At 39.5% G+C, this 15080-nt stretch overlaps 1 protein-coding gene and 1 long non-coding RNA gene across 3 annotated transcripts; one reads left to right on the top strand and one right to left on the bottom strand.

Moving 5' to 3' along the window:
• Window positions 1-2546: 2546 nt before the first annotated feature.
• On the bottom strand, window positions 2547-4153 carry LOC111262370 (uncharacterized). Its single transcript, XR_002681583.2, has 3 exons — window positions 3936-4153; window positions 2908-3272; window positions 2547-2750 (listed from the first exon to the last, which is right to left on the bottom strand). It is a non-coding gene; the product is annotated as an uncharacterized LOC111262370 (long non-coding RNA).
• On the top strand, window positions 3270-8698 carry LOC111262362 (uncharacterized). 2 transcript variants are annotated; one of them, XM_022836569.2, is made up of 8 exons: window positions 3270-3414; window positions 4682-5288; window positions 5826-5883; window positions 6038-6096; window positions 6433-6571; window positions 6929-7168; window positions 7543-7625; window positions 8055-8698. In XM_022836569.2, the coding sequence occupies exons 2-8, from the start codon at window positions 5213-5215 to the stop codon at window positions 8216-8218; spliced, it is 819 nt and encodes a 272-aa protein (XP_022692304.1). In that variant the 5' UTR covers window positions 3270-3414; window positions 4682-5212; the 3' UTR covers window positions 8219-8698. The 2 variants fall into 2 exon arrangements, with proteins under 2 accessions (XP_022692304.1, XP_022692313.1); XM_022836578.2 differs by lacking the exon at window positions 3270-3414 and adding an exon at window positions 4280-4537.
• Window positions 8699-15080: the final 6382 nt, after the last annotated feature.

Consider the following 15080-nt stretch of genomic DNA (forward strand, 5'->3'; position numbering starts at 1 on the left):
ATGGCCATAATTATTGCATCGAATGTTGTTTGTGTATCAACCCTGGTAATTATGCCATATTGTCAAGGGAAATTTTTAACTTGTTAAAATGCCCGCTAACCGCATTACCACTGCACCTGACTATAAGCGGCGCCCGGACATGATCTCTTGCAAGTTTAGGTAGACAAGGTTTTGTGTGAAGTTAAAAGCTACAAAGGTTTTTCGTGCGAACCTCTGATCTGCCCGCGAAAATTCGCTTGAAAGCCTCAGACACGGTTACTCCAGTTAAAGATTAGGGCACGTGTAATTTAAAGACTTATAAATGTATGGTTGTATTTTGCAGTACCTAACACAATGTTTTATTTGTACATGGAAACAAGATAGTATAGATGTACTCTCAAATATCGACTTTCCGACGAATGGCTCAAGTTCTGCATTATCCTTTATATGATCAGACCAGCCTTATGATTTACGTTTACAGAAACTGGCTCTGTCCAGATGTTTACTTCTGCAGTGGCCCGGTAAGTGCGAAAGGCAGAATTATGCTTTTGGTCAACTCCTTCGATTCAGGCATTCCTTGTCCTACTAGTACGTTACAGCAAAGTATTTATTCGAGATCTTGATATCCCTTATTCTCTGAAAGTTGGACGAATCAGCGCGAGTTTTTCCTCCTCTCTAGTAGTTATATTTAATATGTTTTTGTTCAATTTGAGCTCCATAATGGGGTAAACAATGTAGGTTTTTACCAAGACTAGAGAGTCATACATAGGGTTCGAATTGGTGTTCGAATACCTGAAAATGAAGGGCGATCTTGAACTTGGAACGGCCTATCTCTGTTACACGATATGAAAGGGATGAGTTTAAATTACAAACGTGAGACTAGCGAGAGGGGCCACGATAGGCTAGACTTCAAATTGCTTTTCTCGATAACACTGTTTACGGCATAATTATAACGGAAAGAATTACAAATGGTATGAGGCAACCGGAACTTGAGCACGGGAAAATTCAAGTCGAGGCTTCGGCCTGGCCAAAAGTAGGTACTGAAATTTCTTATTATTTGCTTTATACTTTGCACAGAGGCAACGGGCGATAGCTGCAGAGTACAAATTACTGGCTCCTAAATGGCAGAAACTTACAACGGGAGCGCTCTGCGAAAAGTGACAGCCACCACCAAACCTATAGGGATTGTTACTGATGCTTCGGAACTTCGTAAATCTTAACGGATTATATCGGCATAAACTATAATGGCTACGTGCTGATTCGATCATTCCAATATTTGTTCTCTAACGATGTTGAAAATCGATTTTATTGTATGAAAGATTTGTCTTATGCCTCATCGTTATCCGTCCCAGAAAGTGATTGTAGAATAGGAAAAACGCCCTGTGGCTCTGTTGATGTAATCCGCGTATTGATATAGGAGGTTGTCAAGAAAAAATCCTTCTGTTATATATATATATATACTACTTAAAATAATGGAGAGATTCTCTTATCTCAAAATGATATTATAGTACGATTAGGGTTTGTCAAGGGCATTGACACTTCTGCTTATGGTATCGTTGTTTGTTCTTAAGTATATTGTAATGATCTATTATAAAAGCGTAACCCCCTTACAGCCAGAATGCTCTTGCCCCACATTGAATATATACATGTAAACATATTACGCAGTTATCTATGCGAATATTGTCTCTATGCACGGTTTAATAAAGCACCGGCATTCCCTCATCCCATCATGTTACTGTAACCACATCCGCCTTTTATATTATTATTATACTGATCAATCAGTATAGAGCGTATCCGTCATGATTACTTTCGCAGGAATCTGTGACCCGTCTTCAGGTGGAACGCTTCAATTCAGTCGTGGAGTGTTAGCTGTCGGCGGGAATAGCGATGTCAAAGGCAAACATTTCTAACTAATGAAGAGCTTATAACACGACCCGAGAGACATTTTAAGCTCGCCAGAAATCTGGGCAACACGTGGGGTATCGCTACCGTTTCGTCACAGCTTACAGTATAAAAGGTGCGTGTTTATAAATGTTTAACGTCATGTGGATAAATACGAAATACATTCGGATTATTTCATCTAGAACGATATCGTTCAATAGAGTTATTTCGAAATTCGACTATTTTAAGGTTAAAGCTATACGACAGTGCTACTAGCATATGCTTCGAAGAATTGCCACTATTATTTTTTCTACCAAGCTTCCGAAAATGTAGAGGTTTAGGAAAATGATAGAAACACACTAGAGTTAAATAGATTTTATATAGATTTCAAATGAAAATAAATTATACGATTGTCTTACATAGTAATATGGATAGTATATAATGTTTGTCGTCTGACGATACGATCATGAGCACACTTTTTTTTACTTAATGTGGTTGGCTGTTAATTTAGAGCTCATAGTTTTCTCTGGTGTTAAGATACGGCAGGTAAACCTTGACAATAACTTTATTAGAAGAGACAAATTGCGAGTACATAATTACATTAGCCATGTCGTCAATTCGCTAGAAATTACTTTGTGAACCCAGTCCTTTGCGGGGTACTTATTAAAATAAAGGTAACATTCAAATAAGTAACTATAGTTTATTTTTATCTTTCATCCGCAAAAGAACAGTCTAATCGCCGATAGTCCCTTTCGCGTTAAATGGCTTGCTTTCGTCGCATTATATTGAAGCTATCTTTACCTGTATTCCACGACGGCCACTTAGTGATAGAGCGCTCTTCCTGCCTGACTACATACCGCTCAATACCAAGACGATTGATCCCATAGAATCTGAAATTAGGTAGCTAATTTGAGCTTGTCCAAAACCAGCTTTTTTCAACTGGCACTTTTATTTAGAACAATGTCATTAGCCTACGTCACGTACAATTGAGTAATAAAACGTCCTTAACATATATGAAATCAATGCAGACTATTGGTAAGTACTTACCATGTTCTTTAATTCTGCTCGCTGCTTTGTCAAGCCAAGATTGCTACAACCCATGTTCCGAATCTTTTGCCATGCCCACGACGTATACCCAGATCCTTGACACTCATCCGTATCGCGTCTTGTATCAATCATGATTTAACTAGTTTTCATTGCTATTAGTAGTGATCGGCATCCGCCGCTAGTCGAGTCAAGTACGATGCGCCCAGAACAGCACTTTCTCACTAACGGCAAGTGTCTACAAAAAAAACTGCCGAGTTTATCGTCATCACCGAACGCTGTAGCTTTCCTTCCAGGTACCGTGATCTTTTCGAGGACTCGATAGGACAGTCGATGTTGACGCCTATTACGGGACCATGATTACCTTTCTACCAGACAAAGCGGCAGATATATGGACGCAAAAAATAACTCTAACGGTGTTATTCTACGTATCTGTGCTGTCTGTATATCTGCTCGTATTAGTTACCAGGGCGGACACTTTTCACGGTAGTAACAAACAACTTTGAAAAGGTATTTAATTATAACAGTTTTCATGTGACAATGCTTGTTTTCGTGTATACTGGGTTGCATCAGTTTATGCTTGTACTAGAGAGTGCCGAAGAACCATTTATCTGTGGAAACCCCTGTGCTGTCCAACGCTATTCACTTGATCACTTACATATATGCTTTTTATGATATATTCTTTCCTATTTCTGCATTGTTCTGACCAAACTTTTTAGTGGCCAAATTAATGTACTGTTCTGTTTCCTTAGGAGCATAAAATAGCGGTTTTTTTTTCTTATCTTAAAAGTATCACAAAGAGGGTATCTTCAAAATTGCACAAAGGTTTTTTTTATTCTAGACTTATTGAATATTTAGGTGTTCTGTATTTGCTACATAGTTAAGTTATGCTAACGTCGGGGCTCACATGTTTATCGAACCTGGTACTAAGTGACAGTAAAAAAAAAGTTCCAGTAACACACATGCCATAGTACGACAGACGTACCGACTTTATTCAACGTACTAGCCAAACGTAAGAGTATCTGTCATACCTCCTTCATTCGTCCATGTCCTTATTTCCCGTTCAAACGAAAGAAGTAACATTGTTAATGTCTTCTATGGCTAGTGTGACCATTAAGCAAACCGAAAAAGTCGCCAACGTTGCCAAGACAAAACAACAATCAAATCTAGTCACACGCACAAAAGTTTGTGCAACCCTTCCCCTTACTTCAGCGATATCCCTCACCTTCGCAGTTATCGAGTGGCGTCATTATATGTGGCAATCCTACCTAGTATAATGCTGCCTACCCTTTCCAGTTTAAGCCCTCTCTAGTGGCCATGGACACTGACAGCGCGATTGGGCATGCGTCAAGCGGCTCCAGCAGTAATGCGTACCTAGAGCTTGTTGGAGTTATGTTTTACATATTGGCATTTAATGTTATCGTCGTCGTAGTGCACATTGTTTCGCTACTTGTATCATTAACAGGCTTAGCGTCATCTTGACGTCTTAGCAGACGTCCTAGATACGTTAGGAACTTTTCATCTGACTGATAAATACTGGTACAGATTGGATTGACGGAGAGTGTTTTGCTTATTAGTAACAGCAATTCCACTCGAAATCGATGTATTGCTTGATGTGGATACTGTATTACGGGTAATTGTTGTACACGTGTAAGCTGCTATAATGGACGCTCTGCCTTCTGATATAATTGCGAGAGTTAGGTTGGCTTGGTGTTATCTATTTTAATTACCGGTATAATAGAGGCTTTATTGATTTTCTGGCGACTCGATTGTGTAGTGTTATTACTGGGCTTGGGTCGCGTCTACTATATATCAGTGGACACCGATCGGTCAGCAGCAACAACAGCGGCCAAAACGGTGATATTCACGACAGTACCGTGATCGTCCACAAACCCCATCAGCTGACAGCGAAGACGCCGATGAGGACAGAAGCGGAATCAAGGTGAACAGCAGGGCGAGCTCTTGCCACTGTATGTCAATATTATTGTGCGCCCAAAGGTAAGCCTTGCTCCGCCCACCAACAAGCCAGTACTGCTCGTGCCAGAAGAACGAGGCCACCGACGGCCGCACCTGTTCCGTTAATAGCCCTGAACGTGAAGATCACCTCGGCAAGGTTCAACATAACAGTCAGTACGAAGACCTGATCCCTGAAAGCTGCTAAGAACAATTACAGCGTCAAAATGTTGACAGCCGGAACGTACAAGACGGAAATGGTAAACACTCGTGTGCTCTGAGTAGTCGTAGCAGCAACAGTAAAAAGAAAAAGAGTTGCCAGGGAACGCCAATTGCCGATATCGCAGAAAGCAAAATGGAATTTGGAGCTGATGAGAACGACTTAGTGCGGTTGACGCTTGGCGATGATTCTGCAACGATTCACCTATTTGGTGAGACGAGCTTATTTTTTTTACCGTTTTTGTTTTATAATTGTTACTATTTTTCCGTATGCAGATCCAGTATCACTATAAACTATACGGACGTCGAGGTATTAGTTACTTGGGTACGAGTCGAATAGGGGCGACGAGGTGTGTACCGTGGAGCAGGGGGATGGGGTTACTTTTCGTGAATAATAATACTAGCAATGAAGAAAAATGTGTTTTGTTTGGATTGTAGTGAAAAATCGACTTAAGGATCAGTTAACCATTTACTAGTACATTTGGGTACCGTGAAATCGGTTATTTAATTTTGTGCAAATATCCGAGTTGGAAAATATAGCGACTGTAATATTGACTGAATAAGTGAGGGTTCTACGATCTCATGGAAAATCATGACGAGTAATTGGCAACCGATTGCGATCTTTTCCTTAAACACGTTGATATGACAACGTCACTGCGTTACTTTTTTTTTCTATCAAAAAAACGTTATACTAGGTATCAAAGCAACTTGAAATTACAATATTGATATTAGACTCCATCTGTTTTCAGGTGCAACAATTATCTCGTGGAAAACCGGCGCTGTTAAAGCAGAACATATTTATTTAAGGTAAACCGTCATTATGGGGATAAACTATCCAGATATTTAAATTAAGGGTATCTTGTAGATAGTTTGCCGTATCAATATATAAAATGTCGTAAAGCCATTACAAGGTAGCCACTTAGTGAGCACGTTAAAAATGAAAGATATTATTTATTTGCAGCAAAACTGCTATTTTCGACAATAAAAAAGCCATCCGTGGAGGAGTTCCTTTTGTATTTCGTAAGTACTGGACAGCGAAAATAGATATTGAAAGTTCAGAACACACGAGGCAACATTAGCAATTGCGTTAGTTGGAATCATTCCTTTGTCAGGAACGGAAGCTTGCTTCGTATTCACAATCCATTCTAAATATCGTCAAAACAGAGCGACATGGGTCAGCTGAATTTATAAATTACGTCCAGCGTTCCAACCTTTGGGTGTCAAAAACTCACGTATACCACGACGTGTTCCGATGTTTAGTGGACAAGCATTACCCACTGTGTTATAATAGGAATAGGCTAGAGACCAGTTGGGAAATGAAAACGTGATGATACGTTTTATATAATCTTGTTACAGCCAATTTCGGTCCGTGGTCTCTAGGACCGCACCATGGTTTTGCCCGTATATCAATGTGGTCTCTCCAAAGACGGGAGCCTTCCAAGGCTGTATTCAAGCTTACCGAAACTCAGACCTCACTCGACATGTGGCCTTTCAAGTAAGTACTAACTAAAAAAAAATAAGTAATTTTTTTGTCAGTGCAAATCTGAGATGCAACTCAGCTTCGTTACTGATTACAGCTCTAGAGAGTGCTAATTAAAGATCGCAGTTTCTGTCAATTTTTTGCCCAAGTATGTGGACACCTTTTCACACAAGAAGTCTTCATATATATCGTGCAATGTAGACTCGAAATAATCAACAAAATAAAAATAAGAAATCCCGAAGCATTTTACATATACATGTGATTTGTGCGAAACAGTAAACCTAACCCATAATCTGTGCCCCAGAGAAAAACGTCTCATAAAAAAAAACTAATAAGATACCTATTTCATAACGAAATATGGCTGTTGAACAGGTTTGAGGTATTCTACACTGTGGAGCTCGCTACCGGAGCCTTACACATGCGTGTAGATGTGTGTAACACTGATGATAAAATATGGGATTTTACTCTTCTACTGCATACCCATTTGAAGGTGGAAGACATTGCCAAAACGAAAATCCGGGGGTTAGATAAAGTGAGCTACATCGATAAGCTTAAAAGGGGCAGCAACGCCACTCAAGTTGGAGACGTCATTATTACCGAAGCTATAGACCGGTCAGTATCGTTACCCGTGTTGTTGTTTATCATTTTAGTTGCGCTGGATGGTACATAGCATAGAGAAACGCTCGCTGAATTGTTGACATGTAGAAATCGAGAAGCGCTTTCTAAGATTTCCACTGATTTTTAATAAGCGTGTCCTGTTTTATTTGGTATCAGTAGTAGTATATGAATTCCGAGTGGTGATTTATCGCGGGCGGGCTAACGTTCCCCGTGAGTTAATCATATATGTATTTTTCCGCCGACGAAACATCCCATTCAGCAACGACCCTTGCCATCATTCTCCAAGACCTTGTTGCCCATACGTAATAGATCCTTACTATTGCTATATAATATAATAGACTTAATAACTGATCACTTATCGAATGTAGGATCTACCGTAACACGGCCGATGTTGAAGTCTCTGATGGCTCTACGACTATACTGGTCGAGAAGAACGGTCTGCCCGATACTGGTACGTATACCTTTGAATCTATACGTAATAATCATAGTAATCATAGCTTGTACAAACCTGAGCTGTGGATTTCTAGTCCTAACCATTAATTTGAGCGTCGGTTAAATGAATATCCGGTCATTACGATTGCTCTAGCAACAAAGCTGAGACCGCCACAGGTTATCTGCGGGCGTTTCCTCAAGTGCTGAAATTTCCTTGTTATATTATAATCGCCGAATATAAAATAAACTTCCAAAACGAACTATATTTTAAACAAAAGGGTCAACTGTAAGTAATAAAAAAAAAAATTCCCCTCTAACAGTATCGCAGTTTTTCGTGCGGAATGATTTAAGCGTATATACATATCTTGTACATACGAGCGAAGATATACTTTGACCTGCTCTAATCGGGTTTTTTTGCTCTTGCATTTATTTTTTGCTCTATTTTCAGTCGTCTGGAACCCTTGGGTAAAGGGATGCGCTTCAATAAGCGACCTCGATAACGATGCTTGGCAGAAAATGGTTTGCGTCGAAGCTGGGAAAGTTACGGAGCGGGTTATTCTTCAACCTGGAGAGATTTACATTGCAAAGGGCACACTTCGCTTGATTGACTGACTCAACGCTCTAAGCTCAAATAAACTACATCAGTATAGCTAATGCTTACGTTATTTATAGTGTTTAATCGTACATCGGTAACCGTGACCTATTGGAAAGAAGTTGTTTTGAAAAAAAAAAAGGATGCAAACGAGTCAAACCGTAACGGTTCTGTTATATAGAAAGTCAACCCATTAAGCTATAACTGAATTTTAGCAGATTTTACTGTTTTTTCAAATCGATTGATCTTTTTTTACTTGGCTCTAGAACTACGTATTTTGTAATTCATAGTATAACGTCATGAGCCGTGCCCTGTGTAATTTCTGATAACAAGTGGCTTAGGCAAAAAGCCATTTTGAAAAGTATGTATTGACAAGCAGACATTAAAAAGGACTTACGCCAAAAAAATATTTTTTTGATCCAGTTTATGCATACATATTATCTATAAAAAAGAAATAAAAAGATGGGAGAGTTATAGAAATGCCTACATTTAGAATGAAAGCGTACTTTTTTCGGGGAAACAAGCGTTTCTTCCCATTCTGACTGCTAGAACTCTTTGGCGAAGGATTCATAACTGCAAACTTCCAAAATATGTAACGCCTTCTTCTCTATTTGCGCCTTAATTGAGAGCTCTAAAAATGAGTGTAGTTAATTGTAGGTGGCGCTTTTTGGAGAAACCGATTTTCTAGAATGGCCATATCTGTTGTATTGTTCTAACTTTTGATCTTTTATAACATATATATATATATATATATATATATAGAAAATTAATTAAACACAGCGAAGTTGCGTACTGAAAACAATTCTATTAAAGTTACATTTTTGCGTAGGCAATGTATAGAGATAGTCTTTTGTTTTTATTCTGTCAATTAGCAGGGATGAATTTGTTCCAAGAAAGCTAAGCTAGCACTTATATTTTGTTTACGGTACTACCGCATAAAGAAAATTGTTTAACTGATTAGCCACATGAAAAGGCAGTTGCACGTACGGGACATCACATACTCTGTTAACAGCTATCGAGCTATGCCTGACACCCAGCGATAGAACTAGGCAGACGCCTTTATCACTTTTAGAAATAAAATGGCGCTTACCATTATGCAGACATTATTTACAGCCTCATCGTGGAGCCGTAATATCAGTCAGCAGGCTAAACACATATAGATCGAAGAACGCTAGACTTCAAATCGACTACATGATTATCTTAGCTGCACGAACGAGTTGTTCTGTACCTCGATGTTAGAAGTTGTATGTCTGACAGTGCGGTCAAGCAACACTTCTGATGGCTGGTTCTTGCTCATTGCGAAACGAAGCGTGTCTACGCCTACTGTCAAATATAAACCACTGATCGAAAAATTAAATCAGAAGAGGCTTTTCTTCCTGCAAGGCCACTGACGGGTCCTCATCGTCTTAGCTTAGTACGTATATGCAAACTAAAACGTACTTTTTTCATGGCAAATATGTGAGTTCCTTCATGTAGTTACTTCTACACTTCATTCTTATTCTTGCAATAACGTACTTCACGTTACATACGTCACAGTCACGTCAGGAGGCTCTGAACGAAGATATCCGGCTATTCCAGTCGAAAATCTACAATGAATGCAGGACTAATTCAGAAATAGAAATTTACGTGGACTTCTAGTTCGTTCCCGAAAGGATTGAACAGCTTTGTTTGTTGTTTCAACGATATATACAAGCTGGCGCGGGTTGGCTTCGCTCGTGATCTGCTTCCAAGACTTGATTACAATCGTAACCCAGAGCTATAGAACCCTCATCGCTACTGTTTTCAATTTCAGAAGTGGCACACGTTAAACTAGCATGTTATACGTAAAAAAAAAACATACTTTTTCTGTGTCACCCTATTACGGAATAATCCGGGTAAAATCTACTTTAAAACAATGACTCGCACGCAATAATAGAATTTGTAGTGGTAGTACTAGTAGTGTATACCAAATACAATTAGCGGTAATTTAATGGGACTAATAACCTTGCTGACAGTCGAATCTTTCGTTGCGTCCGTTCGATTTTTTCCATGTCGCTAACATATCATAATTTTCCCAGAATATTTCCTGAGTCTCCCTATTTCATCTCATTCTCTAGAAGGAAGCGAAGTGTCGATACGTATCAATGAAACGGTTCACAGCAGTTTGTTCTATACAAAATATGCACAATCAAAGCGTTTAAATATGACGAGCAAAAACAGCGCGCTTATATCGAAGAAACGCGGCAGTCGATAGCGCACTCTTGGTATCAACAATGACCATGTCAAAGGTGGCTTCATACGTAGATATATATCTTAAAAAGATATACATAATCGAAATTTCAGGCTTTGGCCTGAAGGCTGGCCATTCGGCGATGGCCACTACCAAGTCCTGATTCAGGGGCTACTCGTCATAATCAAAAGAACCGGCGGCTTTCGTTGAGAGAGCGGTCCTAAATCATGCCTCAGATACTCGGCCTTACCGTGTCCGAGGGACCTGGTTGACGTCGTAAGAGAGACCACAAGCTTTTGGTTAGTTATACGGAAAGACCAATTTTTATATATCGCCATTGGTGCTGCCTCTCATTTAGATTCGTCCATTGTAAACTTTATGCTGGGCATTCTCCCTTTTGATCTTCATTGTAAAAATAGGCGAAAGATAGATCGATCGATGTATACTGACCGATGCGGGTGAAGCTAGACGGACGAGGTATCGTTGTAACGGCACTGTCATAGCGTTTGGCAAGACCAGTGTCTTGTGCTATTGCCATTTGCACCGCTGGTACCACCAGATCGCTAACGCAGACCAGCAACAACAGCCAAGGCACCTATAAAGCCATTCGGCTAAATTGAGCCTATTCGATTCGAGACTCCTACTGAGGTCGCCATTAAACGCCTTCTCTTTCTGCCTATTGCCCATCAAGAGGCGATGCACGTGGCGTTGCGTGTAGCGCTAACCGCAAACTCGGAGAGCTTGAAACCGCAACATCGAGAACGCGACGAGATCGAGTGAAGATAAAGAATGAAGGGTACACAACGTGGTAGGAAAATATAGTCAGTCTTCACTGCTGCTTATAGAATTGCTTCCCCGCCGCTAGCGCCGCCAGTAAAGGGTCAGCATCATCGCTCTTGGTGTTCCCACTGACTGACTGACTTACTGTGGTAGAGGCAGCCCTGTTTAAATTTATCTGCTTCATAAAATATCTCATTCCGTCGTGTCAGTAGCGGTATCCGAATCAGAAGCAGCACGAATAGCCTGCAGGTCAGCAGCACCAAAACAGGAGGCAGGACAGCTTTATTACTGCCAAAGCCTTTGGACGCCGTTCTGTAAACGACGTTTAAAAACTCTTATATAGAGTTGACTAGAAAAAAACTAGTAGCTCTAGCTGTGGCCCTAGGTATTTCTACTGCGTTGAGTACTACAACAAGCGGTCGTCTGTTTCACACAGAGTGTGGCAGCGTAGCTTTAGGAAAAATGTCCGACAAAAATCTATCACAAACATAGCGTTAATGTTTGACACAGATGAAAACCCAGGTCTATTATGGCCTCTGAAGATTAGCTGGAAGACAGGGTTCTGCTAAGACCTTAAGAATTGTTGGGGCTTAATTTCACGAAAGCGTTGGTCAAATCAGTCAAGCATCACAATTGGTCAACCGAAAAGGCGATAAATACAGTGGTTGAGTATGCTCTCACTGTTTAGAAAAATAAAACAATTAAGACACTTAATAAGCATTTGGTACTTAATGTTGTAAAACCCATTCAGTTCTATACAACCGTTCATTTATCAGCGCTTGTTCTACGCAATTGAAAGTTTTTTTTTAATTTTTGTGGGCAATATTCGAGTATCATAACTTATGTTCATCATAAAACTTTCGCTACAATCCTATCCAGTAGTTCTCGGCACACTTAACTAAACATGTCTATTAAAATAACTTATTTTGATCATCTCAACCTATTTTTTGAAGAAGACACTTTTTTTAATTTAATCTCTTGGTCAGTCTTTGGATTTCAACAATACTAAAATGATATTTGTTAAATTTGCGGTAAATTACTAACACTTTTTTCGAAATCTTAAGCATTTTTTAATATTTTCAAAATTAAGATAAAAATAGCAGTTTTAATAAATTAATATCTCGCTAACGGTAAATATTAGAAGAAAATTGAACTACATTAGATGCTTCTTGAATCAACAAAATGTCGTTTTACACTCGTTGTTCTCAAATACATGCGAAAACAGAGTGAGTAATCATTCCGTGTATTAGACAAACGTGTGTATATATATATATATATATATATATATATATATATATATAGGAAAGACCACAAAAAGTAAATAAGCTGCCTGTTCGAATTCAACTTTTCCTAATCAGCTGCATACATCTATTTGATGTAAAAATATAAATAACGGTGGGACTTTTCCAAATGTTCCTTGCTCCTTTTGCCGCTCTACTGTTCGGTTATTTCTAAACTGTTAGGGAGTGGCCACTATTCGTTCAAGTCCGTTATAACGTTGGTAGGCGGAAAAAAGCGTTTCTCAAGTTTAGGCTCCAAAAGCCTTTTCTGATAAAATAAAAAGTCCACCTCCGACATCTAACTTATTTCACTTTTTGCTAAGATCAAGAAGTTGCCCAAAAAGGTCTGGGACAATTAGGCACCTTATATCTATAGGGTTTTCTCAAACACAAAGAGCTTGAGTGCTCCCCAAACCGAGTGAAAAGCGCCGAGAAACACCGCTTTTATTTGTCCTTCAGCATATGGCAAGTGAACAATACACAGGTTTCTACAATGACAGGTTTCTATTATCATAATTATTCTACTTATTATGCAGCGCAGTAAAAAACGGATTCCAGTGTTAAGTCATATCTTAATTCTATAACGGTAACGATTTTCATTTTTTTAGAATTAGAAGAATCTTGTACAAAAAAAAAAAATACCTCATAACAATAAGACGGTCAACCGAAGTTGCACTAAATAAATCGCAGAAAAAAAAACCCATAATAGAGGCAGGCTATTATAACCGCTCTAGAGGAACTTGTGTAAGAGGTTCTTTTATAGCCACCATTTTTTCTGAATCTCCCGCTTATTTCTACCTTTCGCTATTATTGATAAAACTCATAAGAATAATTTAAACAATGAGCAGGCTTTTGAGAAATTGGCTGGATAAGTTCTAGAGCACCAAATTGAAAAACTTTTGGCGCAGCATTTGGAGTGCATAAATTGGTTGAAAGATGGCAGAAGATCATTAAGAAGTGATGATGTATAGTAAACTATTTTTGTAGTAAGCTTAGAAGTTAACTGCGGTGTTTTTGTTAGGTAAGAAATTGCCGTTACTGACACCCGAATATAATATAATATTGTCATCATAGAAGTTTTCAGTAAACTTGCTAAAACTGACCTTTTAGTCGAACTTCTGCGACATCGTAATATAACGTTTTATTTTTATGAACCAAAGTGGGTCATAAACTATAAAAGTACCCTATATTAAAATGTATCTAAATTCTAATTATAAGAGCTGCTGTTGCTTTTACCGTCGCCATAGCCCACGGTCCATACCTTCTCTCATGTATTGTTCTTCTTGTTTCGCTTTTAGCCTTCTGCGTCTTTTCTTTGTATTTGTTCCTCGCCTCCACCAGGATCTTCCCTCCCAATCTAAACTCACTTGTGCTACAATTAGTACACTTCTTTGTATAGCGGTTTTTGTCTGATAAGCACTACTTCTGTTGTACTGCTATCGTTGTTGCTTCAAGATTTCATCAACGTTGTTTCGCCCAGGCCGATGCAGTGTTCTCTCTGAACTCTGCGTGATTAAGATCGCTGCTGAGTTTAGTTTTTCCTCTAGCAGATACCAAATTCGTTCGCCGCTTTTCCCTGACCCGTTGTTGCCATATGCTATCGTGTAGAACTTATCTCACTAACTATGCTCGGTAACCTCTTGCGTCGCAATCCCTGTTTTCCGACCACGCCCTATAAATAACAACTCGTCTGTCAGCTTACAACTGGGAGCACTTCTCTGGGAACCGCGGGAAACGTTACCAGTGGATTATACCTACGGCGATGATTAGGAATCCCCTAATTCCCCAGTGGCTTTGATCTAGTCCCATGGCATCGGCGACAGCAGCTTTTTTACTATTTGAATCGTAGTAATAGTACAATGCATGGAATAGTTTGTATGGGCAAATCAAGCCAAACTTAAATCTCACACCAGTCGCGCTATGGCAAGAACATCGTTTTTGTCCACCGAAGGCACCCGAGTACGCGTTAACGTTTAGCATCCAATATGATTTAGCCAGCGAGCTATTGCTACAGCGTGAGGCGGCTACCGTTTGTGAAGGGCAGTTGTTTCCCTGGCGAAATAAGCTCCAATCTGCTTTTGCGCTACTCTCACCATCTGAGCAGCTGGGCAACGCCAACACGGGTCGCTTACCTATACACCTATCGTTGAAGCTTCATTTGCACCCCATACTATTCCTTTCTGCTATATAACACCAGTGGAGCCCCCTCTCACTATCTCAGTCAGCTTAGCAACTTGAAAAAAAAGTCTGCATAAAAAAGCAAATAGGTTAGAAGCTCGAAAGCGGACGAGGTGCCGCCCCGGGTAAATCAGCAGCAATCCCGCTGTACATGCATAACTGAGCACGCCGACGTAGACGTGACAGAGTGCGCATCGTAACATTTCGTTAAAAACAGAACCTACCGATTCATTTGGCTGATGAATGAATTAAACGTGGTGATTTACACGTTTTTGGCTTACCCTCCCTTTCGTTGGCCATCAGCAGGAAGCTTGAGATCACAAAATCGTTCATAGAAATTTTGCCAAATGTATACGCAGTAGAAATCGAAAACAAAATATTTATCTAGTACAAAATGTAACTGAATCGTTAAATTGTATCGTATTAAAATTTTTA

Source organism: Varroa jacobsoni, unplaced genomic scaffold, assembly GCF_002532875.2.
Source record: "Varroa jacobsoni isolate VJ856 unplaced genomic scaffold, vjacob_1.0 scaffold_69, whole genome shotgun sequence".
Taxonomy (NCBI): Eukaryota; Metazoa; Arthropoda; class Arachnida; order Mesostigmata; family Varroidae; genus Varroa; species Varroa jacobsoni.

Bases quoted from the DNA above. Each gene is read 5' to 3' on its own strand.
- LOC111262362 (XM_022836569.2), top strand. From the start codon at position 5,213: ATGGAATTTGGAGCTGATGAGAACGACTTAGTGCGGTTGACGCTTGGC. The intron at 6,572-6,928 runs GTAAGTACTAAC...GCTGTTGAACAG, and splicing joins CTCGACATGTGGCCTTTCAA to GTTTGAGGTATTCTACACTG. The intron at 7,169-7,542 runs GTCAGTATCGTT...TATCGAATGTAG, and splicing joins ATTACCGAAGCTATAGACCG to GATCTACCGTAACACGGCCG.